Source organism: Oncorhynchus nerka, linkage group LG12 (assembly GCF_034236695.1).
Source record: "Oncorhynchus nerka isolate Pitt River linkage group LG12, Oner_Uvic_2.0, whole genome shotgun sequence".
Classification (NCBI taxonomy): domain Eukaryota; kingdom Metazoa; phylum Chordata; class Actinopteri; order Salmoniformes; family Salmonidae; genus Oncorhynchus; species Oncorhynchus nerka.
Window position 1 is genome coordinate 56,612,237 of NC_088407.1, and position 24,798 is coordinate 56,637,034.

At 43.6% G+C, this 24,798-nt stretch overlaps 1 protein-coding gene across 2 annotated transcripts in view; it reads left to right on the top strand.

Annotated features, from left to right (window-relative positions):
* The first annotated feature begins 3,131 nt into the window (after nucleotides 1–3,131).
* Nucleotides 3,132–24,798, top strand: part of LOC115138405 (Ral GTPase activating protein catalytic subunit alpha 2) — a 140,218-nt gene continuing 118,551 nt past the window's right edge. Inside the window, exon 1 of one of the 2 annotated variants that reach the window (XM_065025666.1) lies at nucleotides 3,132–3,377. In XM_065025666.1, coding sequence (XP_064881738.1) covers nucleotides 3,272–3,377 — 106 coding nt within the window. In that variant the 5' untranslated portion in view covers nucleotides 3,132–3,271. The remainder of the gene's footprint in view (nucleotides 3,378–24,798) is intronic. The other variant, XM_029675223.2, reaches the window with a different exon arrangement.

Genomic DNA, 24,798 nt, shown 5'->3' on the forward strand with positions numbered 1-24,798 from the left:
CCCACCACCACTACAGAAAGCACTGAGCCAGGCTGAAACACCCGTATTTTGGAGTTGCCTTACTCAAGAAAATAAAAAAGAGACCATGTTTGTATGCAGCTTTATTAACTGACAGGTATTAATGCCAAAATAACATGTATACATTTTTTTGCTAAACAGGTGGAGCTCAAAACTGGTGGTGCTCTGCACCATCTGCCCTGAATGATGGTTGCAATATTTGTATTTTTTTACAGCACTGATTTCCAGCACCTGTTTGTAGACATTTGGCATGATACGACTGAAGTACACAACACATATTTACTTAATTGTAGTCTTTTTAGATTCAGGGGTTAGAATAAGTCTTACATGACATTAAAATGGTTTGCCTTTAGCGAGTGCATATGATAAGACATTCTTAATGGATACACCTGGTGAAATATAGGTTAAAGGGTGCATATACTGTATATAGGGGAGCATGTTCTGATTGGAGACATCATTTCATGGAACTGTTCCATCAGACAATGACTTCCCATCAGAATATGCAACCCCCTGCGTGTTCTGATGACATTATTCCATCAAACGACAGGCATGCGCCTCCTCATAAACCATGACCCCCCTCTTTCTAACATTGTAGCCTACACACGCTAGTTGTTTTAGTTAGTCAATATGCTTTGTATCTCGTATTTATTTAGTATGTATAAGAAGTGTACTTGCATGCAGTGTTGTAGATTCAAGTCCAATTCACTGTACTCTTTGGCTGCGTTTTGACAGGCAGCCCAATTCTAATATTGTTTTCACTAATTAGTATGTTGACCAATCCGATCTGAAAAATAAAAATACCAATTAGTGGAAAAATGATCAGAATTGGTCTGCCTGTCTAAATATAGCCTAATTTGCTATATTGGTGGCAAGTGCCCTGAAGATTAGGCTGTCTATTAATTTGAGAGTGGTACATTTCTCCAAACCTCATCACTTGCCTCAGTTAAGTTTACCAAACAAAGTGGAGAGGTCAGGGGTGTAGTCATTACTTCTTGCAATGGAAACTGTTTTTACTGTTTAAGAACCAAACAGAAAAAAATGGGGAGGGACCTACCTGAATTTGTCCAATAAAAACTTGTTTTCCTTGCAAAACGTTACCAGTTGGGAGAAAATCATTTCTGTTGCAAAACATTTTCAGTTTGGTGAAAATGGTTTCTGTTGCGAAACAGAATGAGCGAGATTAATATAGGCTGTCGAAACTACAGAATATGTATTTTATAATCATATCAGAGCAGGGCTGCCAACCTTTGAATAAACCTTGGAGTGAGATTTGCAATGTGAATTTCATTGCCCCCTGGCACAAATTCTAGATGGGATCTGGGGGTCCTCCCGCAGAAAAATGTTTTAAAGCAAATTTCCTTTAATTCTACATATGTTGACATGGCTTGGGCTTATGACCAGGGTGGAAAATAAAATATATATTTATCTCTTTATGTTTCCCAAGTCCTGGGTGTTTGAAAATGTTCTTGTTATAACAATACATTTTTCAAAATCACCCAACCTTCAAGAAAAAACAAATGAATCAATATTCAGGTGGTTTATGCCTACTAGTTGAAGATCCTTGCCATCATCTGACTCTACATAGACAAAACGTGATGTGTTTATGATGTGTACAAACTAAAATGTCAAATATTATTCATTATTCATCCAGGAGCATTTAACATCCAATGCTTATTTGTATGACTTATTCAAAACTGTCCATGAATGGCTACAAAAATATATAGCCTCATATAATTAATTTTCAAAGACACAAGTAGGCATATCAGATTTCAAATATGTGATTACACTGGCAAAATCTGGTTTGGGGTAGTGTTCTTGCTGACAATCACCCTAATTACCCTATATTTTAGTCCATTGTTAAGAATGGGAATTCCACATATCAGACTAAATGAAGTAAATAGATAATACAATCTCCTTTAGACAAGATTACATACATTTGCCCCTACACCAAATTATTTGTATATTTATTGTCCCCCCTCTAGAAACAAACTTACACTTTTGGATTCTCAATCTGTTTGACAAAATGATTTTCATAGTTGCAATTCAGGTCAGCCTACCAAATGTCCCTGCTAAAACAGACTGTTTCAGTGGCGTGTTTACCTGCTAAAACAGACTGTCGGTCTCAATGCCCGTGTATTCCTGCTAAAACAGACTGTAGGTCTCAGTGGCGTGTATTCACGCCAAAAATAACACAAAAAAACATAACAAATGACACTAAGTAATGTATCTTTCATCTGAATGTATCTCACAGCAGAAAGCATCCGAGCAAGCGAAACAGCGCCCCTCTGTCTCTCTAAGTGTAGGCCATCTATCTGATACTGTCTGGTCCAAACGAGTATGACATTGGTTTTTATTTTATTTATCTGTTTTTTAACCTTTATTTAACTAAGCCAGTCGGTTAAGAACAAATTCTTATTTACAATGACAGCCTACACCGACTGTCTGTTACATGCTATATGCGTCGTGGACTTCATCGGACAGAGGTTGCTATCCGGTTTTGTGATCAAATAAAAGTGTGGTTGAATGTATTTTTCCACTGTCTTCTTGTTGTCCTCGGCCTTTAGGCCAATATATCACGGTCACAATTAATAGCAAACAACGCACCACTCCTGGTAGGTATGTCTGCTGCCTTTTCGTTGTCACAGCCTAAATGCCAATCACCAAACGAGGGGGCCAGAGCAAGTGTGGACTAAATCAACTTTAGTACATGCTGTCAAAATGCAGCATTCTGCAATAGGGACGGGAGTAACAGCAACCAAATTTTGTTGACAACATTAAACATAAAACAGCGCTACCATGCTGCTATTTTTACAGTTTTATAAACTCAGAGGAGAACGTTCTCTCGCTCCAAAGTTAACGCACTGACTTATTAGAAAAAGCAGTGCTTTTCAATGCGTGAGATATAAGAAGTGTGGTGTGTGAGAAGAGGGTCAAATACGTGTTTCACGGCCAATGCGTGAGAGTTGGTAGCTCTCAAAGACAGTGGCACTATTACGTTTGTGTGAAATTGTAAGCATTGGGGCAAGCGCTTGAGCACTTGCTGGCTACGTACTACAGGGGGCGTGGCCACGTTAGGAGCTGCGCTTCCGTGTTTACACACTCACGAAAAAGGAGGGGACTAGCGGCGCTAAGTATGCTCGCGGAGCAAGCGTAGAGCGGTGGTGAGGAAAGTGACGGTGTCACAGCATAGGCTCACTATATGGTAAAGAAGAGGTAACTTATTCTAGGTTTCAAAATTGCGTTTTACAGCGGAATGTTCACTCGAAGGGGCCATGGAGACGTCAAGAAATCTACACAGAAAGTTCTGGACCCAAAGAAGGATGTATTGACCCGACTGAAGCACCTCCGGTCACTGTTAGGTGAGTGACATGTCATCGAGCTTTGATGCAGCACCAGTGACTCGCTCGATTATTGATGGTGCCTGCCTCCTAGTAAGCTAGCTAGCTAACCTTTGAGTCCAATGTTTTTTAGTTTTTTTTACCACGTCGAATATATGTGGTATCATGCTAACCTATATGATAAACGTGGAGCTGGCTAACGTTAGCTAGCTAAGCCAAGCCATCCTTTGTGGTTAGCGCGTCTAACGTTCGTTTGCAAGCCACCAGTAGTGTCATTGTAGAACGGTTAGCCAGAGCTAGCTGATTAGCATGCCAGTCAGCAGCAGGCAGGTTACAAAAACCTAGCTTTGAGCTAACAAGGTGCTTCGCTTCACGTCCTAGGTACTAACTAGATGGACCGTTTTGTTTGCAAGTTGGCTGTTTGCTTACCAGCTATCAACCTCTAGTCCTTCAAGGGCTTGTTAGCTAACCTAGCAACTGGCACTGTCTAGCTTGCTAAACTCTATGAAATGTATATTGCTAGGCTAGCTAGCATTAACAAAAGAGCCATTCAGTAACGTTAGCCAACATTTGGAGATGACATCTGAACAGAATGCACATGACACTTTGTTGAAACATGTAACTAGGTAGCTAGTTTGCTAGTCCCACAAATTAAATTAGCCTTTGGGTGTACTTTCAATTTCTTACCTAGCCAGTTGGCTACATATTCAGATAGTATTGCATAATTCATAGGTGGTCGTCACATGACATGGCTACCTATTCTTATTGAATGCCATTTATTTTGTCCTGATGCAGGCAGTAGGACATTATAGGAATAGCCAGCCAACAATTAGGTATGTTTTTTTCTATTACCTGCAAGTAAAGTATCTTATCATTTTTGTCTGTTTAAGACATTGTTTATATATCAAAAACAAAGTGAAAATATAGATATTGAATAGAAGATGCCTGCCTATTGTATAGGCTTATCTATCTTACCCCGGGTATGGTTATCAGAGAAAGGATGTGGGGGTGTGTGTGACAGGTGACTGTAGTTCTGCTAGTTTGTTCTCTTTGGGGAAATGAACCACTGTTTCAGTTTATTTTTGTGGAATTGATCTTACCAGGCTTTGTGTTTAAATGTGTTTAAGTCTATCTCACTATCAGTTCCTACCTAGAGTTTTAATGGTCAATGTTGTTTCTATCACTCATCTTATGCAAAAATTCAGAAGCTTGCAAGGACAAGAAAATACATTTGTAAAAATTGCAGATATGTTTGGAATGACAGATTGTGGATCTAACTCTTTTTAATTGGACATACAGTCAGGTCCATCATTTTTGGCACCCTTAATAAAGATGAGCAAAAAATACTAATTATACTGAGCTATATTCTATACAACAAAACAAAGGGACATTTATTTTATACTACAATTGCTCAGAGAAATATTTTGTTTAACAAGTAATACAAACAAATCTCAAGATACTGGTCAAAATTATTGGCACCCCTGTTTTCAACACTCAAGTCTTTTTATCCAATGTTTTATGAGATTGGAGAACATTTTAGACCATTCCTCCATACAGAATCTTTCCAGATCCTTGATATCCTTTGTCTGCGCAAATGGACTCCCCTCTTCAATTCACGCCACACGTTTTCAATGTGGTTCAAGTCCGGAGACTGAGATGGCCATTTCAAAATGTTGATTTTTGTGGTCAATTAACCATTTCTTTGTTAATTTTGATTAGTGCTTGGGGTTTTAGTTTTTTGCTGGAAGATCCATTTGCAGCCAAGTGTCAGCCTCCTGGCGAGGGCAACCAGGGGTCTTGGCTATAATGTCACGGTACTTGGTAAAGTTCATAATGCTGTTGACCTTAACAAGGGCCCCAGGACTGGTGGAAGCAAAATAGCCCCATGACATCAAAGATCCACCACCATATTTTACTGTAGGTATGATATACTTTTCTGCATAAGCTTCTGTTTTTCAATGCCAAACCCACCACTGGTGTCCGTGGCCAAAGTACTCTGTCTGACCATAGTACCGGCACATGAAAATAGAGCTCTTTGGCCACGCACACCCAACGTGTTCTCCAACCTCATAAAACATCTTTATAAAAGGCTCAGTGTTGTTATCCTCACAAGGGGAGAGTGCTAGAGTATTGAACACAGGGGTCAAAATTATTGGCACCCCTATCTCTCAGATTTTTTTCTCATCACTAAAAAATAATATAATAGCAATTTTTTTTGGAGCATACAATATCTTTATCAAAGGTGCCAATAATTGTGAACCTGACTGTAAATTGAGGACATATAGACGCCTCATTATATTACACTCTTTCCCATTGAATGCTGTTAAAAAAAGTATCTTCTCCATTTATTTGCAGATGGGACTCTTTTAAAGAAAGTCCTGTTTGTTAACCCAGGGTCTGCCTTTGAACAGGAAGCGTCATTCTGTGTTGTAGGCCTCGGTTATATGCATACTGTAAGGTCATTTAGCCTAATTTCCCTCTGCATCAGTACCATTCCATATCAGACTCCCCCTCTCTTGTGTAGTGTCTTTTATGAAGCTCATTGTGGAGCGGTGTGCTAGTTGGACCATTTCAGTTGACTCCCCTTGCCTGAGTCCATCTTTTAACAGGCTCGCTGACGTGTAGAACACTTGTATCCGGGACTGGCCCCCTGTCAGGCACTACCTATCAACCACTTTACACTGTACAAATCTCCATCTCAAAAAAGTGCTGAACTAGCGCAAAGGTGGTTAATTTGTCAAAAGTCTAGCCTATCAGGGTACTTTCCTGCTGGTGCTGCACATTCAATGTCAAGACTTGTACAGTCAAGATAGAGGTCAACAGTGGTCCAAGGGAGTCTGTTACTTCCCTACGTTTTTTCTTGTCCTCATGTGTGGGCAAAGATAAGGCAGGTCTGTTTGTGCAGCAGCTGATAGCTGGGCCTCCATATTGATGTTCGTTGGCCACCCCCCTCCCTCCTGCAGTCAGTGTTTTCAACAAAGAAGGATTTCCTCCTGGTCTGGTGCTGGCTGGTTCCTGTGTGGACAGGAAGTGGGGATGAGTGATGGGGTGCTGGACACAGCAGGGAGTCTAGGGGAAACGTTGACCTCTTTTAAGAAAAAAATCAAATAAATTGTGCTGTTATGTCATGGTGAAAGCTTACAAAGCTATGTGGTTGTTATTGTTGTGTTAAAAAGGCATATTTTGACGAGAACCTGGACAGATTTTTACACACACTGACCAAAGAACACAGACAAATGCCACTCCCTCAATTCTTACAGAAAGATAAAATATGCCACTTCTGATGTTTTTGATATCAAGATTGGAATTATATTAACGGTCCTTCTACATGTCAGGAACATCCTGAAACCAGTGAGAGTCTGGACTCTGTCCCTGGTGCCCCTATCCATGTTGATTCAGCTTGACCAGTGTTTTCCACAAGCACATGGAGTAGCCAGCCAAATAGAAAAAGGTGCCTGCTGGGGGTTCAGAGCTTGTTTGGTAAAAAAAAATCTTGATTTTTGGTGGCTTCTGGTACACTCTACTGCTTTTATTCCATCTGAAATACACGGTGAAATGATTGAACTCTTCATTGAGTTTACCTCTGAGTGGATTTGTTTGTGGTATTTGTTTGAATTACAGGAAATTACAGTGTATGCCTATTTGTTTTTCTTTGGGGGGGAATTGTCTAGGACTATTTTCTAAGTAAGAGACCTATCAACCTTTTTTTTTTAAATTTAACCTTGTCTTCTCTTGAGATTTAAAGTATTGTACTGCAATATATGCATTTTCCCGCAAGATATGAAAACAGAAGAATTAAGTAAAATAGCCCAAATTATCTTGAAATTGTGTGATGGGCACTTTTTCAAATGGAAAAATGGGGTCTCGTAAATAAACAGAACAGATGCTCAGTTAAGTTATGGGTCCATATGTGTTAAGAGGGAGAACAATATTAGTGAAATAATTTGCAATTCTCTTTGTGAAGGCTTCAAGCTTCTTCTTAAGAGGCATTTTCTCAGCTATCTGCAATACAGGTATGATTGAAGAATGGCGCAGGTGTTAAACATGGGCTTTGCTACACAGAAAGTTGCAGTTAATTACTCCGTTGTCAACACTTTGATTAAATCAGTAGATCTATATCAACATCTTTGAAAATACCATACAAATATCGTAGCTTTTAAAACATTTCAATCTGTTTTCTTTTATCATATTTTGGACCAGAGTAAGGCAATCTCACCACAAGCCTACCTATTGTTCCTGCAGTGAGGAGGATTCACCATCTTCATTGAATGTTTTTATAATTTATCTGCAGATAATTTCCAAAAAGCCTACCAGTATGTAAAATAGGGAGCCTAAACATCAGCTCTCTTACCAATGCGATTCGGTAGGCTACTGACGAGTCACTGACTTTAACGTCACTGTCTGGCTAGTCCTGATGGACTTTAAAATACAAACAAAACATATCGAAAATACAAACGAGCTCTTTACCATTAACATGTTTCTATACTTCATGACTCTCCTGTCATGACTCTCCTGTGAGGATCCGAAGGATCAGGTTACAGGTGGGTCCGCTCTACAGTGCCCTCTCTCTCCCGCAGAGGGGGAGGGGTGAAGTCGGATATTCTATGACGGTCGTAAATACCTTGTGGAAACTCTGCCTTTGGGCTTTGCAGGAGGAGGGGAAAGAAACCTCTGTTACTAACAATATTTCTGTAATCCAAACATTTGGAATGGTCCGTGGGTACTGAAAGAACAATTATGCCAGATCAGTTGTTTTGGGATCTCATTAAGGACGGTGTAAGAACAACTATCTCTGAATGTGTATATTTCCCACTTATCAGATTTACATTATTATTACCTTTATTTTACTAGGCAAGTTAGTTAAGAACAAATTCTTATTTTCAATGACGGCCTAGGAACAGTGGGTTAACTGCCTGTTCAGGGGCAGAACGACAGATTTGTACCTTGTCACATCGGGGATTCGAACTTGCAACCTTTCGGTTACTAGTCCAACGCTCTAACCACTAGTGTACCCTGCCGCCCCTCTAAATGTTGTGGAACTTATACAATTAAATATGAAACTATTTGTAAAAAGATGAAATGTGATGCTAGCCTTGTAAATGAGAATTGTTTTTCATATCAAAGTTTTAACCAGTCAGTGGCCACACCCACGGGAGCACAGACATTATGTTGGCGTCATGGAACGCCCCTTTTGCCAGAGTTGAAAGAAATTTACATTAGACCAGAGAACGTGAGGACGCAGTCCACACACTGAAATGGTTGACATTTAAATGGAGACCAGTTGCATGCAGCACCAGCTGATTACGTAACAAATGGTTAAGAAATTGAAATCTCTAGTAAAATTGACCGAAGACGAGAAGACACAACAATTTACTCTCACCACTATATATGCCTCTATTCTAACCAACAGAGCCCACTGAACAATATGGAGTAGACCTATGGAGGATTCGTTCTCACAGACACTCGGAAACCTACTACACTTACAAAGGACTTGGTGACCTCTGGTGGACAACCAAAGACTTTCTGTCAAATTACTCCCTGTAGGTGGATCGAGTGTTTTCAACAGAGAGACGGCAAAGACGACACATGTAAATATTAGTGATGCACCGACACGATATTTTTGGCCGATACCGATATCTGATATTTTCCTTGCCACAAAAAAAATATGACGATATTTGAAAATTGAGCTGCCTTTTATGCATTCTAGTACAGTTAAATATTTAACTCACACACATGGACACAGCGGTCTAAGGCACTGCATCTCAGTGCAATAGGCATCTCTACAGTCCCTGGTTTGAATCCAGGCTCTATCACATCTGGCCGTGATTGGGAGTCCCATAGGGCGGCGCACAATTGGCCCAGTGTCGTCCGGGTTTGGCCAGGGTAGGCCGTTATTGTAAATAAAAATGTGTTCTTAACTCACTTGCGTAGTTAAAGGTGACACACGCCACACTGACCAAAAATATATTTTGATGGCATTTACCTATGTCCCCATTACCAGTAAAACATAATCAAAACCTATTTCTTTCACTTACTTGATGTGCTGTTTCGTTGTTCAGTCGTTTAATTCTAAACCAGATTTCCACGGAACGCCGGTTGGGTCTTTTGCGTGTCAAAACATATACTATTTAACACAGCTTGTTGACCCATCAGGACCTGAATATGACTGCACGCCACAATTTAACGGGTTCATACATTTATTGAGCATTGATTAATTACACTGTCACTTGTATTTCATATTTCACAAAGATTCATCACTACGTTTGCTATGATGCTGGTAAAGTCGTCTCGCACACCTACAGTGCTGGTCATAAAGAAGCTAGTTAACGCATGGATTCAAACAATGTTCTTCCAAAAACATAGCAAAACGACAATCTGTTTCCTGAAAAGGGACGTTTTTGCTGAGTTTGCGGTCAAAGTTGAGGTGAACAAATTATGCTTTATTACCAACGCATTATTGTAAACATTGTTCGTGGCCGGTGTTTGCTGACTTTTTTGTACAGCTTTGACAGTGCTACTGTAACTTTTTCGACACTCAAAGACCCAAACGGCGTTCCATAGTATGTATGTCGTGAAGCTAATAGCAGTGATGCTATTACTGTGTAATACCGGTAGGGCAACATCTGAAAAATTGTGCACTTGGTAGTGTGTACCGGTGCTCGACCAGTCGGCAAAAGCCAACATCACCCACGACAGACAACGGTTGTTTGTCAAGGACAAGGAATTCCATTATCTAGGCTTTAATGGATATCGCCTATGAGTTGTCTCGCTGAAATTTTGTAACTCTTTCAAATGACTGCTCAACTTGTTGACTGCTCGATCCACACAGCAGACACTGTGGGCTAGTTTAGTATAATGCTGGGTTGCACATATAGCGCACAATTTTACGTGGCATCATTATGTCATGTTCCTACCTTATGTAGCACGTCAGCTTTGACATCGGTTTTGCACATCAGCGTTAAACTAGATGTTTGCATTTTTAGAAAATGTATTTATGAAGCCCTTCTTACATCAGCTGATATCTCAAAGTGCTGTACAGAAACCCAGCCTAAAACCCCAAACAGCAAGCATTGCAGATGTAGAAGCACGGTGGCTAGGAAAAACTCCAGAGAAAGGCCATAACCTAGGAAGAAACCTAGAGAGGAACCAGGCTATGAGGGGTGGCCAGTCCTCTTCTGGCTGTTCCGGGTGGAGATTATAACAGAATATGGCCTAGATGTTCATAGATGACCAGCAGGGTCAAATAATAATAATCACAGTGGTTGTCGAGCGTGCAACAGGTCAGCACCTCAGGAGTAAATGTCAGTTGGCTTTTCATAGCCGATCATTAAGAGTATCTCTACCGCTCCTGCTGTCTCTAGAGAGTTGAAAACAGCAGGTCTGGGACAGGTAGCACGTCTGGTGAACAGGTCAGGGTTCCATAGCCGCAGGCAGTACAGTTGTAACTGGAGCAGCAGCACGGCCAGGTGGACTGGGGACAGCAAGGAGTCATCAGGCCAGGTAGTCCTGGGGCGAGGTCCTGAGGGGGGGGGGAAGGAGGAGACGAGAGAGAGAGACTTAAATTCACACAGGACACAAACTACTGGGGCATAAATACTGGAGGCTGAGACAGGTGGGGTCGGGAGACACTGGCCCCGTCCGACGATACCCCCGGACAGGGCCAAACAGGCTGGATATAACCCCACCCACTTCGCCAAAGCACAGCCCCCCCACACCACGAGAGGGATATCTTCAACCACCAATTTACCATCCTGAGACGAGGCCGAGTATAGCCTACAAAGATCTCCGCCACGGCACAACCCAAGGGGGGGGGCGCCAACCCAGACAGGAAGATCACGTCAGTGACTCAACCCACTCAAGTGACGCACCCCTCCTAGGGACGGCATGGAAGAGCACCAGTAAGCCAGTGACTCAGCCCCTGTTATAGGGTTAGAGGCAGAGAATCCCAGTGTAGAGAGGGGAACCGGCCAGGCAGAGACGGCAAGGGTGATTCGTTGCTCCAGTGCCTTTCCGTTCACCTTCACACTCCTGGGCCAGACAACACTCAATCACATGACCTACTGAAGAGATGAGTCTTCAATAAAGACTTTAAAAGTTGAGACCGTGTCTGCGTCTCTCACATGGGTAGGCAGACCATTCCATAAAAATGGAGCTCTATAGGAGAAAGCCCTGCCTCCAGATGTTTGCTTAGAAATTCTAGGGACAGTTAGGAGGCCTGCGTCTTGTGACCGTAGCGTACGTGTCGGTATGTACGGCAGGACCAAATCGGAAAGATTGGTAGGAGCAAGCCCGTGTAATTCTTTGTAGGTTAGCAGTTAAACCTTGAAATCAGCCCTTGCTCTTAACAGTGTAGAGGTCAGCACTGGAGTAATATGATCACATTTTTTGGTTCTAGTCAAGATTATAGCAGCCGTGTTTAGCACTAACTAGAGTTTATTTAGTGCTTTATCCTGGTAGCTGGAAAGTAGATTATTGCAGTAGTCTAACCTAGAAGTGACAAAAGCATGGATTCATTTTTCTGCATAATTTTTGGACCGAAAGTTTCAGATTTTTGCAGTGTTACGTAGATGGAAAAAGGCTGTCCTTGAAACAGTCTTGATATGTTCGTCAAAAGAGAGATCAGGGTCCAGAGTAATGCAGAGGTCCTTCATAGTTTTATTTGAGACAACTGTACAACTATCAAGATTAATTGTCAAATTCAACAGAAGATCTATTTGGTTCTTGGGACCTAGAACAAGCATTTCTGTTTTGTCCGAGTTAAATGAACATTTTCAGCCATCCACAATTGCGAGGGCAATTTTGGGGCTTCACCATGTTTAATCGAAATGTACAGCTGTGTGTCATCTGCATAGCAGTGAACGTTAACATTGTTTCTGAATGACATCACCAAGAGGTAAAATATATAGTGAAAACAATAGTGGTCCTAAAACGGAACCTTGAGGAACACCGAGATTTACAGTTGATTTGCCAGAGGACAAACCATCCACAGAGACCAACTGATATCTTTCCGACAGATAAGATCTGAACCAGGACAGAACTTTTCCGTGTAGACCAATTTGGGTTTCCAATATCTCCAAAATAATGTGGTCGATGGTATCAAAAGCAGCACTAAGGTCTAGGAGCACGAGGACAGATGCAGAGCCTCGGTCTGACGCCATTTAAAAGGTCATTTACCACCTTCACAAGTGCAGTCTCAGTGCTATGATGGGGTCTAAAACCAGACTGAAGCTTTTCGTATACATTGTTTGTCTTCAGGAAGGCAGTGAGTTGCTTCAACAGCTTTTTCAAAATTATTTGAGAGGAATGGGAGATTCCTCTCAAAGTGAGTTTTAGTGAGTTTGGTACACATCCGGTGGATAGAGAGCCGTTTTTAATATGTTCAGCATAGGAAGGCCAAGCACAGGAAGCAGCTCTTTCAGTAGTTAGGGTCCAGTATGCAGCTTGAAGGTTTAGAGGCCATGATTATTTTCATCATTGTGTCAGGAGATATAGTACTAAAACACTTGATCCTAGGTCCTGGCAAAGTTGTGCAGACTCAGGACAACTGAGCTTTGGAGGAATACTGAGATTTATCGTGCATCCCTAGTAAATATTTACATTACAATTCTTTCGAATGAGCAGCCGTTCATGTGCAAATTATTCGCATTTCCGTGAGCATAGTAATCAGCTGTCTGTACAATCGTGGAATTCCTTTGTCTCTCCCTCTCTTTTGAATCCGTCATTTTGTGTAACAAGCCGTCATACCGATTTAGTCTACTAGGGACTTTTCATTCCATTGTGTAGTAATCGATGTGAAAACTATCCTGTTTTTTTAATGTAATTCTGTTTAGTTATTTAGTAAATAAATAATTAAGCCAATTAGTTTATCGCTTATTCATCATTTATGCTAGTGTTCGTGCAGATATCCAAGAGTTCTGCGACATTCAGAATGAGACTGATATGAGGTAATAAGAATGAACGAATTGACTGACTGACGAAAGGGAGATGTCTTTAGAGTTTAGTCGGGAGATAATAACTCGTAAAATAACTTTTCCCGTGGTTTCCCAGATTACTACTTAATTAATTGTTACATGATTCATTTAATAGTGTAATAATTGAACATGGTATGTGTCATTATTTTATTAAAAAACAAACACATTTAAGATAGTCAAGACTTGCCATTCCAAAATACAACGTAGTGTCAAGAATATATGAGATCGACTTTATTCAGTCAAGCTTGCTGTTCACCAATCAATGTACAGGAAGTTGATGCGCCAACACTTTGTGGCTGCATATGAAACACGCAAAAGAAAATAACTGAATGTGCCAGAAAACAATAGGCTAAGTTGATTTCGACTCATCGTTACCTCTAGCGGGAGAGGACTCTGCAGCCTTTTTTTCTGATTTGCTCATTGAAAAGTAGCCTAGTTAATTTACGTTGAAAAAGTACACGGCTGAAAATTGCTCTGTAACCTACTGTATAGCCTACATTCAGCGCTAGTGGAAAACACTGCTTGACTCATGTTTGATTTAGGCCCAATATCACAGTATGACATGACAGCATCAGTAGGCCATACCAAGGTCTATGGTCAGGAAATAGTCACAGACCTAAAACTGCTGTAGCTTACTTGAAGGGGAATTCTGCAGAGTCTATTTTCAGCAGAGTTTTTTTTTTTGTTGGTTTTGTGCCCAGCGAGGATATCTGTAATGTTGAGTGTGTGAGCTGCTGCATGTTAATTTGCTGGTCATGCCTGGCTGGATCTGCCTGAGGTTGTTAATTACATGAGCCTGCTAGACCACCTGATCACACATGGCTCTGTGACTGGAGCTGTGCATGGCTATTCCTTAACTTGGATCACTCACACACACCACACAGAAGTGTGAGTGTGAGCAAGAGAGAGGAGAAGACTGAATGTTGGCCACAGTGTCACTTCATCCTCTTTCCTCTTCATGCTTTTGCGGTGAGTGATGGTGGGGTCAGGGTCAACTAGGATGGCTGCTGTTAGGAGGTAAAGCTCTGGGGAAACAATCACTGCCACATCGGAAACAAAGTCAGCAAGGTCCTTTTCCCTGCTGAGTCAAGCTGAGACCTTGAAATGTGATTTTCACCTTTTCAAACCACACTGGATAGATACAATCTCGTTTTCTTTCATCCCTGTCCACAGTGTAGCCTTCTTTCAATCACTTGCCCATGTTCATTGTACCATCGCTTAATGCTGAGATGCTGCTCATGCGTCACAGTTTAAATGCACATCTTAGCAAGATGCTGCTTTTCATACTGCTTCCGCTGGCTTTCTGTCCGACTCCCGCACGCTACCGCAGATTTTCATACTGTTCCCACTGGCTTTCTGTCCAGCTACCGCAGCTTTTCATACTGCTCCCGCTGGCTTTCTGTCTGGCTCCCGCCTGCTACCGCAGCTTTTCATACTGCTCCCGCTGGCTTTCTGTCTGGCTCCCGCCCGCTACCGCAGCTTTTCATACTGCTCCCGCTGGCTTTCTGTCCGACTCCCGCACGCTACCGCAGCTTTTCATACTGTTCCCACTGGCTTTCTGTCCAGCTACCGCAGCTTTTCATACTGCTCCCACTGGCTTTCTGTCTGGCTCCCGCCTGCTACCGCAGCTTTTCATACTGCTCCCGCTGGCTTTCTGTCTGGCTCCCGCCTGCTACCGCAGCTTTTCATACTGCTCCCGCTGGCTCCCGCCTTCTGTCTGGCTCCCTGGCTCCCGCCTACCGCAGCTTTTCATACTGCTCCCGCTGGCTTTCTGTCTGGCTCCCGCCTGCTACTGCAGCTTTTCATACTGCTCCCGCTGGCTTTCTGTCTGGCTCCCGCCTGCTACCGCAGCTTTTCATACTGCTCCCGCTGGCTTTCTGTCTGGCTCCCGCCTGCTACTGCAGCTTTTCATACTGCTCCCGCTGGCTTTCTGTCTGGCTCCCGCCTGCTACCGCAGCTTTTCATACTGCTCCCACTGGCTTTCTGTCCAGCTGGCTCCTGCCTGGCTTTCTGTCTGCAGCCCGCTACCGCAGCTTTTCATACTGCTCCCGCTGGCTTTCTGTCTGGCTCCCGCTCCCGCTACCGCAACTTTTCATACTGCTCCCGCTGGCTTTCTGTCTGGCTCCCGCCCGCTACCGCAGCTTTTCATACTGCTCCCGCTGGCTTTCTGTCTGGCTCCCGCCCGCTACCGCAGCTTTTCATACTGCTCCCGCTGGCTTTCTGTCTGGCTCCCGCCGCTACCGCAGCTTTTCATACTGCTCCCGCTGGCTTTCTGTCTGACTCCCTCCCGCTACCGCAGCTTTTCATACTGCTCCCGCTGGCTTTCTGTCTGACTCCCGCCCGCTACCGCAGCTTTTCATACGGCTCCCGCTGGCTTTCTGTCCGGCTACCGCAGCTTTTCATACTGCTCCCGCTGGCTTTCTGTCTGGCTCCCGCCCGCTACCGCAGCTTTTCATACTGCTCCCGCTGGCTTTCTGTCTGACTCCCGCCTGCTACTGCAGGACCTGGTCCCGAACCCAACCGCGGTACCACAATGTTATTTTAGGTATACACTACCGGTTTTAGAACACCTACTCATTCAAGGTTTTTTAAAATATTTTTTTAACCATTTTCTGCATTGTAGAATGATAGTGAAGACATCAAAACTACAAAATAATACATGGAATCATGTAGTAACCAAAGTGTTAAACAAATGACAGTTAGAGGTACCCTAAATATTCTTAATTTAATAGAAAACAATGTGACTAAAATGGCTGTGACTAAAACTAGAGACATTTTCCAGAGTTTTAGTCGACAGATAATAACTAGAACTAATGAAGGATGAAATGACTAAATGACTCAAGTATTTTAAGACTAAAACTAAATCTAAAGTAGCTGCCAAAATGAACACTGATTCCAACTATAGAATTAGAATAATCATTCTATTTCCATGATTCCAGCAGTTCACCAATTAACTAGGCCTAGTTTTGCCCATATCACGTAGCCCTGTGTGGCACAGTGTGGAAATCATAACAAAAGTGCAGTAAATGCAGAAAGTATTTTTGGTTTATTTTCCACTGTTCAATACAACTTCGTTCAGCATGGAGAAAGCCCCATTGAAATCACATATAATGTACGTGTTGCCACCCTAGTGTCATGAACTACTTTTAAAGCATATTTAGAACTTTTTTTATGATGAAAGATTAAATGTAGTCATAATGTGAAAAATATCACCCAGCCGTACTCTATATGTATTGTGATTAGTGAGCTTTAGCATTAAACCCAACCCAACACCGTTACCAACAGGGATGACAGAATTCTGCCCTTTTCACACGCAGGAAAAAATACAAATAAAACCCATAAATATCTTGCTGTGTTTTGTCATTTCTGATCGGCATCAGACTAATTTTGTGCTTCAGTTGCACTTCTCCACTCGGATGAGAATTCACGAACGGGCATAGCGAGAAATAGTAATGGCGTCTTTTTGTAGGAACTAATTACGCCATGGTTTGCTGGACAAAGCCAATGGAGAAAATGAATGGCGTTTTTTGGGATTAACGCCGGAAATAAGATCTTATATGTTCTGTTGGTGTAGCCTACTTTTCTCCGGTTAAATGCAAGATTAACTTGAAGCAAAGCGTTAGGAAATGTAGCTGGCTACGTTCTTTCTATGATAAATATTAGACATTTGATGGCCATGACTCGTCTTTACTTGTGCGGCTGGCAGCCAAATAACGTTAGCGTTGCTCTTCTGTTGTCATGTGATGAAAATGAAGCTGTTTTCTGCCGAATGTGTTTCACTAATGTATTTTCTGTGAAGGAAAACTATAGGTACACCCCCGATCACTGTATTGATTTTCAATCTAAAACTCAGCTGAAATGGTTTAAAATGCTGATTTTTATTTATTTAAATCTGCATAAAAAAAAAATGCATTTCTGAATTTTATTGTGACCCCTGTACCATTGCAAATCACTATACAGTTATGGAACATTAGAGACCATAACATTGAGACCGTTAGAATGAATAATATGCTTATACAGCAGGAATGGTCTAACAGTAACTAATCCAGACCCTTTTTTAAGGTAATAAACCACACACAAGGGGGCCTGCTTCCTGGACACAGGTTAAGTGTAAAAGAAGGACAAACTGAATTGGTTTCATAGAGGACTGGTTGAAATGTGAGGATGACCACACAATTCATTTTCATCATGAGACAAGTCTAATGGTTTTCTACTAGGGCCAGGACGATACCAGTATTGCAACATTTTATTCCATCAGGGGGAGAAAATGAGAACACGACACAGACCAAACTCTTTGGTCTTTTAAAAACCTGCTGTATGTCAAATGTTGTTGTAGCTTGGGAAATAAATCAATGATTGTTTCCAACATTAAGGCTGTTTTCCTGAAGAAGTTAAATCTGCTTTGTGTTTTGTTTCCTTTGCGACACTGGTATTGTACCGGCCCTATTTTCTACCGAAAGTTCTAATGGAAATATTGTGAAATATTTAAGTGTGGCGCTATAGCAGGAACAGCGTTATCTAATGGTCTCAACCTGGTATTTTCACACTACTTTATGGTAAATAATGCAAGCGATTTCAATAACTAATTTCTCTGAATGGGGGAAGGGGCGGCCTTGATATGCGGTAACTTCAAATCCATTGTGAATAGCTGGGCATAGATGTGAACTGTCCTATGCAGGTTTGGTGACACTAGACAGCATTTAGCAGGTCCGTGTCTGTCTAGTGTTGCCCATTTAGGACGGCAGCTAATGTCATTATCACCCTGGCGCTGGCTAGCTCCACACCTCTCTCCTATAGTACTGTAGGCCTCCCTAGGTCTGCAGGGCTCATGGCTACACTGACTCTGGGGGTGAGACTGAGGGACAGAAGAGAGCGAGCAGCCTGGCCTGATCTCACGTAGCTGTTTCCTCCTTGCCACTCCCATGGTTGTCTGTTATGACTGTGTACTTGTTAGGCTGGTCAATACCAGGTAGTCCTAGTGAACAAAGAGTTCACCCAACAGAAAAACAGTCTGTTCCTTTGAGATTCACACAGGGCACTAAAGGTCTCAACTCAGCCAAGTGACGAGAATAAACATTTACCATACGATGAGCTACAATAATATATTAGCCATCATTCTGTTCTGAATCTACAGTGCATTCAGGAAGTATTCAGACCCCTTCACTTTTTCCACATTTGGTTGTTACAGCTTTTTCTTAAAATGATTTAAATAAAACAAATTTGGGCTCACCTCTCGCTGCATGGCCCGAGGCTGATGATGGCTGGTGTTTGTGACATATCGAAGTCAACATCCAACCAGTGGTCTATAGTTCAGTTTGGGCTCACCTCTCGCTGCATGGCCCGAGGCTGATGATGGCTGGTGTTTGTGACATATCGAAGTCAACATCAAACCAGTGGTCTATAGTTCAGTTTGGGCTCACCTCTCGCTGCATGGCCCGAGGCTGATGATGGCTGGTGTTTGTGACATATCAAAGTCAACATCAAACCAGTGGTCTATAGTTCAGTTTGGGCTCACCTCTCGCTGCATGGCCCGAGGCTGATGATGGCTGGTGTTTGTGACATATCGAAGTCAACATCAAACCAGTGGTCTATAGTTCAGTTTGGGCTCACCTCTCGCTGCATGGCCCGAGGCTGATGATGGCTGGTGTTTGTGACATATCGAAGTCAACATCCAACCAGTGGTCTATAGTTCAGTTTGGGCTCACCTCTCGCTGCATGGCCCGAGGCTGATGATGGCTGGTGTTTGTGACATATCGAAGTCAACATCAAACCAGTGGTCTATAGTTCAGTTTGGGCTCACCTCTCGCTGCATGGCCCGAGGCTGATGATGGCTGGTGTTTGTGACATATCGAAGTCAACATCAGACCAGTGGTCTATAGTTCAGTTTGGCTGCAACCATTTCTATGAAACCGACATATTGTTGAAGTGCAGGCTTTGTTGCGGCAAATCTACAGAGTTTCTTTTATTTTGCAGTGGCGGCCACAATTTTAGATGCATATAGGGGAAACACTGCGTATAGGAGAAACTGAAGGACAAGGTGGCTCCAGAGTGGCGCAGCGCTCTAAGGCACTGCATCTCAGTGCTAGAGGCGTCAGCCCCATTCCGGACTGAATAACAACCCTAGAGTTGCTGCGGTGAGACGATGGAAATTGGGGAGGAAAAGGGGGTAAAATACAACAACAAAACCATTTTTTTTGTTTTGTTTTAAAGGCTGAGGGCCAGAGGCACACGACAAGGACAAATGCAATGCATCAAAGGATGAGGAGTAACCTAGTCTATGTTTTGCACTGAGTAATATTTATGTCCTTTACACCGGTCATGAAAGTCTGGTCAGACTGGTTTAATGTTCGCAAGTTCAAATAACAGAACGCACTGAACAGGGTTGTACAATTCTGGTAACTTTTCAACATTTCCTAGTTTTTTTTATTTTTTAAATCCTGGTTGGAGGATTCCAGATTTCTTGTTTATTCCAGGATGTTTGGAATACCTGGGAATTCCTACAGGTGTGTGTTGCCCCAATACACAACCCTGGTTGTCATCTCCATTGAAATCTAAAGGGTGTTTTTTCTTGTTTTTTTATGGTGAGGTAATCAAAAGGCATGGAGGGAAGACTCCGCATGGGCTGTAAGGTCAGTGGGGCTCAACTGGTTTTGCCTCGGGACCCAAATTCAACCCGGTTGTCCTACACTAGCTGGGCATGCTCCTAAGAACAGAATTCCTAGGCCTATCGTCAGAATTGATGAGCAAGAACATGAGCTAACCCATTTGTTCTTAATTTTTGGTTAGAGGTAGTGGTAAAATCAGATTTTGTTTTACTGTCCTTTGCAGCACATGGCCAGATAGCGACAACCAGGCAGCAGCTTGCCTCTAGCCCGCTGCTTGCCTCTAGCCCGCTGCTTGCCTCTAGCCCGCTGCTTGCCTCTAGCCCGCTGCTTGCGCTGCTTGCCTCTAGCCCGCTGCTTGCCTCTAGCCCGCTGCTTGCCATCCCAGGTTAATTAAGGGAGGTATTTGAGTGCGACCTCACGAGGAAGAGAGGCATTCGGCAGCTGAGCGGCTCCCTGATCTGTGAACACAGACAGACTGGCCTGAGGTCAGGGTGCATCCAGCCACTGCTACCACATCTGTCAAACGTTCAATCTGTTACATGGTCCTAATGAAAGGCCCCACAGTTTGAAAATATGGCCTTTCATTTCCATGTTCCTGAAGTGTCACTTTTGCACAGTATGTAGGGGGAAAACGTTAGCCTATTGCAATTTGCAAATATTACCAAGGTTGACCTGAGTGATTGTGTCTGACAGTGGCATGACATGCTTACAGTAGCTGCTAAGATCACACCTCACTGCCTGAGAGGTGTAGCACGGCTGTTGACAGTCGGTTCTAAACCACTGTTATATGATCACGGTGGATGAGGAGGCCACATCAGCTGTACCACGACCTCCGTGCCATTCACAGAGAGCTACTTCGCCCCGTGGCTTTACCCTGACAGTCAGGAGTTTATCTTCTGTAAATACACTGCTTACAGAAGATGATGCATGTTGCTCAGGCTGTTTTTGGTGCCTTCTACCTTCACAGCCTCTGTCTGTACGTTGCTAAGACCTGGCGTTGACTGGCTGAGGGCTTTATCAGCTCAACGGCTCCGTGCATCGGTCTACAGAGTCAGCGCTGGTGGTAGCTCTCTGAAAGCACTCCCATTGACCTCATAAGGGACTCCAATTTGACTCGGTGCGATCAACTTCATCGAACCTGGCCAATGCTTTCGACTCTGTCAATCACCGCATTCTTATCGGCAGACTCAACAGCCTTGGTTTCTCAAATGACTGCCTCACCTGGTTCACCAACTACTTCTCAGATAGAGTTCAGTGTGTCAAATCGGAGGGCCTGTTGTCTGGACCTCTGGCAGTCTCTATGTATATATCACTGATGTCGCTCGTGCCGTTGGTGATTCTCTGATCCACCTCTACGCAGACGACACTGTATAAATCTGGCCCTTCTTTGGACACTGTGTTAACAAACCTCCAGACGAGCTTCAATGCCATACAACTCTCCTTCCGTGGCCTCCAACTGCTTTTAAATGCAAGTAGAACTAAGTGCATGCTCTTCAACCAATTGCTGCCCGCCCGACTCCCATCACTACTCTGGACGGTTCTGACTTAGAATATGTGGACAACTACAAATACCTAGGTGTCTGGCTAGACTCACATTAAGCATCTCCAATACAAAATTAAATCTAGAATCCGCTATTTTGCAACAAAGCCTCCTTCACTCATGCTGCCAAACATACCCTCGTGAAACTGACTATCCTACCGATCCTTGACTTCGGTGATGTCATTTACAAAATAGCCCCCAACACTCTACTCAGCTAATTGGATGCAGTCTATCACAGTGCCATCCGTTTTATCACCAAAGCCCCATATACTACCCACCACTGCAACCTGTATGCTCTCATTGGCTGGCCTCGCTACATATCAGTCGCCAAACCCACTGGCTCCTGGTCATCTATAAGTCTTTGCTAGGTAAAGCCCTGCCTTATCTCAGCTCACTGGTCACCATAGCAACACCCACCTGTAGCACGAGCTCCAGCAGGTATATTTCACAGGTCATCCCCAAAGCCAACATTCCATTTGGCTGCCTTTCCTTCCAGTTCTCTGCTGCCAATGACTGGAATGAATTGTAAAAAATATCTCCCTCTCTAACTTTAAGCATCAGCTGTCAGAGCAGCTTACCGATGGCTGTGTACAGGTACAATGAATTTGTAAATGGCACAACCAACTACCTCATCCCCATATTATTACTTACCCTCAAGCTCTTTTGCACCCCAGTATATTTACTTGCACATCATCATCTGCACATCGATCACTCCAGTATTATGTTCAATTGTAATTATTTCTCCTCTATGGCCTATTTATTGCCTTACCTCCCTACTCTTCTACATTTGCACACACAGTACATAGATCTTTCCATTTTTATTTTATTTTGTGTTATTGACTGTATGTTTGTTTGTAACTCTGCTGTTGTTTTTGTCGCATTGCTTTGCTTTATCTTGGCTAGGCCGCAGTTGTAAATGAGAACTTGTTCTCAACTGGCCTACCTGGTTAAATAAAGGTGAAATAAAAAAATATATATATGATTGACGGCTCAGGGGCTTCAGTGCTGCTCTGCTGGTGTCCCTGGTTCTGGTTCATTTACTATCATTGGGATCCTCTGTGTGTTAGGCCTCTGAATGACCCTGCTCCTGCTATCCTTAATATGCTTCCTAGCACTACCCTTTCCCTCCCTGTGAATTGCATCATGTGACAGGCGGTAGTGAAGTTTCCCTCGCCGCAGCTGGTTGCTATGGATTTATCATGAACCTCCTCTTAACATGGTCCAAAGTCAGCGACTCAGCGCTGCTTTCAGAGGGCTGTGGAGGGGGAGCTCCGAGCTGGGTTGCTGCTGGCTGATTGCACCTCTTTTTGGGGGGGTGTTTTCTTCCCTCCATTGCTTCTCTCAGGTTGGCTTCCTGGTACTTGGTTTTAAAATAGCTGAGCTGTGGCGGTGTTGAGATTCTGATTTCTTAGCGGTTAGCACACTCAGAGGAGAATGAAGAGGTGAGTTGATGCCTGCTGTGCCCTACTGATGCCCCCTTGGTGTGCCTGTTGCGGATGGACCGGGGTGAAAGAATGGGTGCCTGCTATGTAAGGTGTAGGGAATGAATTGAGGACACTGTGGCTGTGTTAGCTAGCGGTTCTGCTCAAGGTTTCCTTCACTGAGGCAGTGACATGGTGACTGAACTGAACTGCAGTACAGTACTGTATGGCCTGCCTAGTGACACAGTGACTACTGTCAAGCCTACACTCCTCCAATGGGGCGGCTCTTTCTCTCTTTTATCCATCTCTCTCTGGCCCAAGGCACCAGCACTGAATCAAAACCAGAGAAAAAGTATGTTGTTTTAAAATACAATTCTGTCCATCTGTCCCTGTCTGTCTCTCTGTCCCTGTCTGTCTGTGTCCCTGTCTGTTTGTGTCCCTGTCTGTCTGTCCTTGTCTCTGTGTCTGTCCCTGTCTGTCCCTGTCTTCTCTCTGTCCCTGCCTGTGTCTGTCCCTGCCTGTCTGTCCCTGTCCATCTGTCTGTCCATCTGTCTGTCCCTGTCCATCTGTCTGTCCATCTGTCTGTCCATCTGTCTGTCCCTGTCCATCTGTCTGTCCCTGTCTGTCCCTGTCCATCTGTCTGTCCCTGTCCATCTGTCTGTCCCTGTCCATCTGTCTGTCCCTGTCCATCTGTCTGTCCCTGTCCATCTGTCTGTCCCTGTCCATCTGTCTGTCCCTGTGTCTGTCTCTGTGTCTGTCTCTCTGTCCCTCTGTCCCTGTCTGTCTCTCTGGCTGTCTGTCTCTTTGCCCCTGTCTGGCTGTCGGTGTCTGTCTGTCGGTGTCTCTCTCTCTGTGTGTGGGCAAGAGTGATGGGGGTTTCAGGTAGCTAACCTTGCATCCATCCATCCATCCATCAGCCTCCACATTAGCAGCAGCTCTATGTTGTTGCCCCCAGGCGAGTTAGCCTGGTTAAAGACCCCCCGTGTGCGTGTCTGCTCTGAGCCTCAGTCGCTCCTATATCTCACTCCTCCTGACAGGCGGCCAGAGCAGGGACAGAGCTAGGTCTAAATGCTAATGAGTCTCTGTCTGATCACAGGTTGATCAGCTAGGTCTAAATGCTAATGAGTCTCTGTCTGATCACAGGTTGATCAGCTAGGTCTAAATGCTAATGAGTCTCTGTCTGATCACAGGTTGATCAGCTAGGTCTAAATGCTAATGAGTCTCTGTCTGATCACAGGTTGATCAGCTAGGTCTAAATGCTAATGAGTCTCTGTCTGATCACAGGTTGATCAGCCAGGTCCTCCTGTATGAATGTGACATAGATATTAATGACTCCGCGTGGTGTGAATGGCTCCCGTTCATCTCCCTGCAGCTAGGGAACATTTCACACACGTTTCTACAGTAAATGGCTTCTTGTCGTTATGGCTACAGGAAGTGTTTCAGTTTGAACAGGTTAAGTGTCCAGATGTTTTTACAGTGCAGTGTAAATATCCATGCGGCTTCAGATGACTGGATGACCAGTTCAAGGTGATTGGCTAGGCCTAATGCACACACCAGTGGACCCTTAATCAGTTAGATCACCTCCTAGTTGTAATGTAGGTACCGTTAAACATCCACTAGTCTAGAATGTCAACCATGCATGCTTCTCACCCCAATTCACTTTCTCCACCAAATGCATTTGAATTGTGTCCGTGTCTCCGGTCTAGTTGATTTGGTCCGGAGGCATGTCGGAGTGGTCTTGTATTGTTTAACCGTCGATGGCGCTGACGTCACACCGACGTAGACAGGACTCCCGCGTTGACGTGATGTCATGTGACATCCCGAGACCTAGGTGTCAAACAGTCGTGACTTTTTCGATGTTATCTGACGTTTTGGAGCCGGTCGACTCCTTATCCTGAGAGAGAA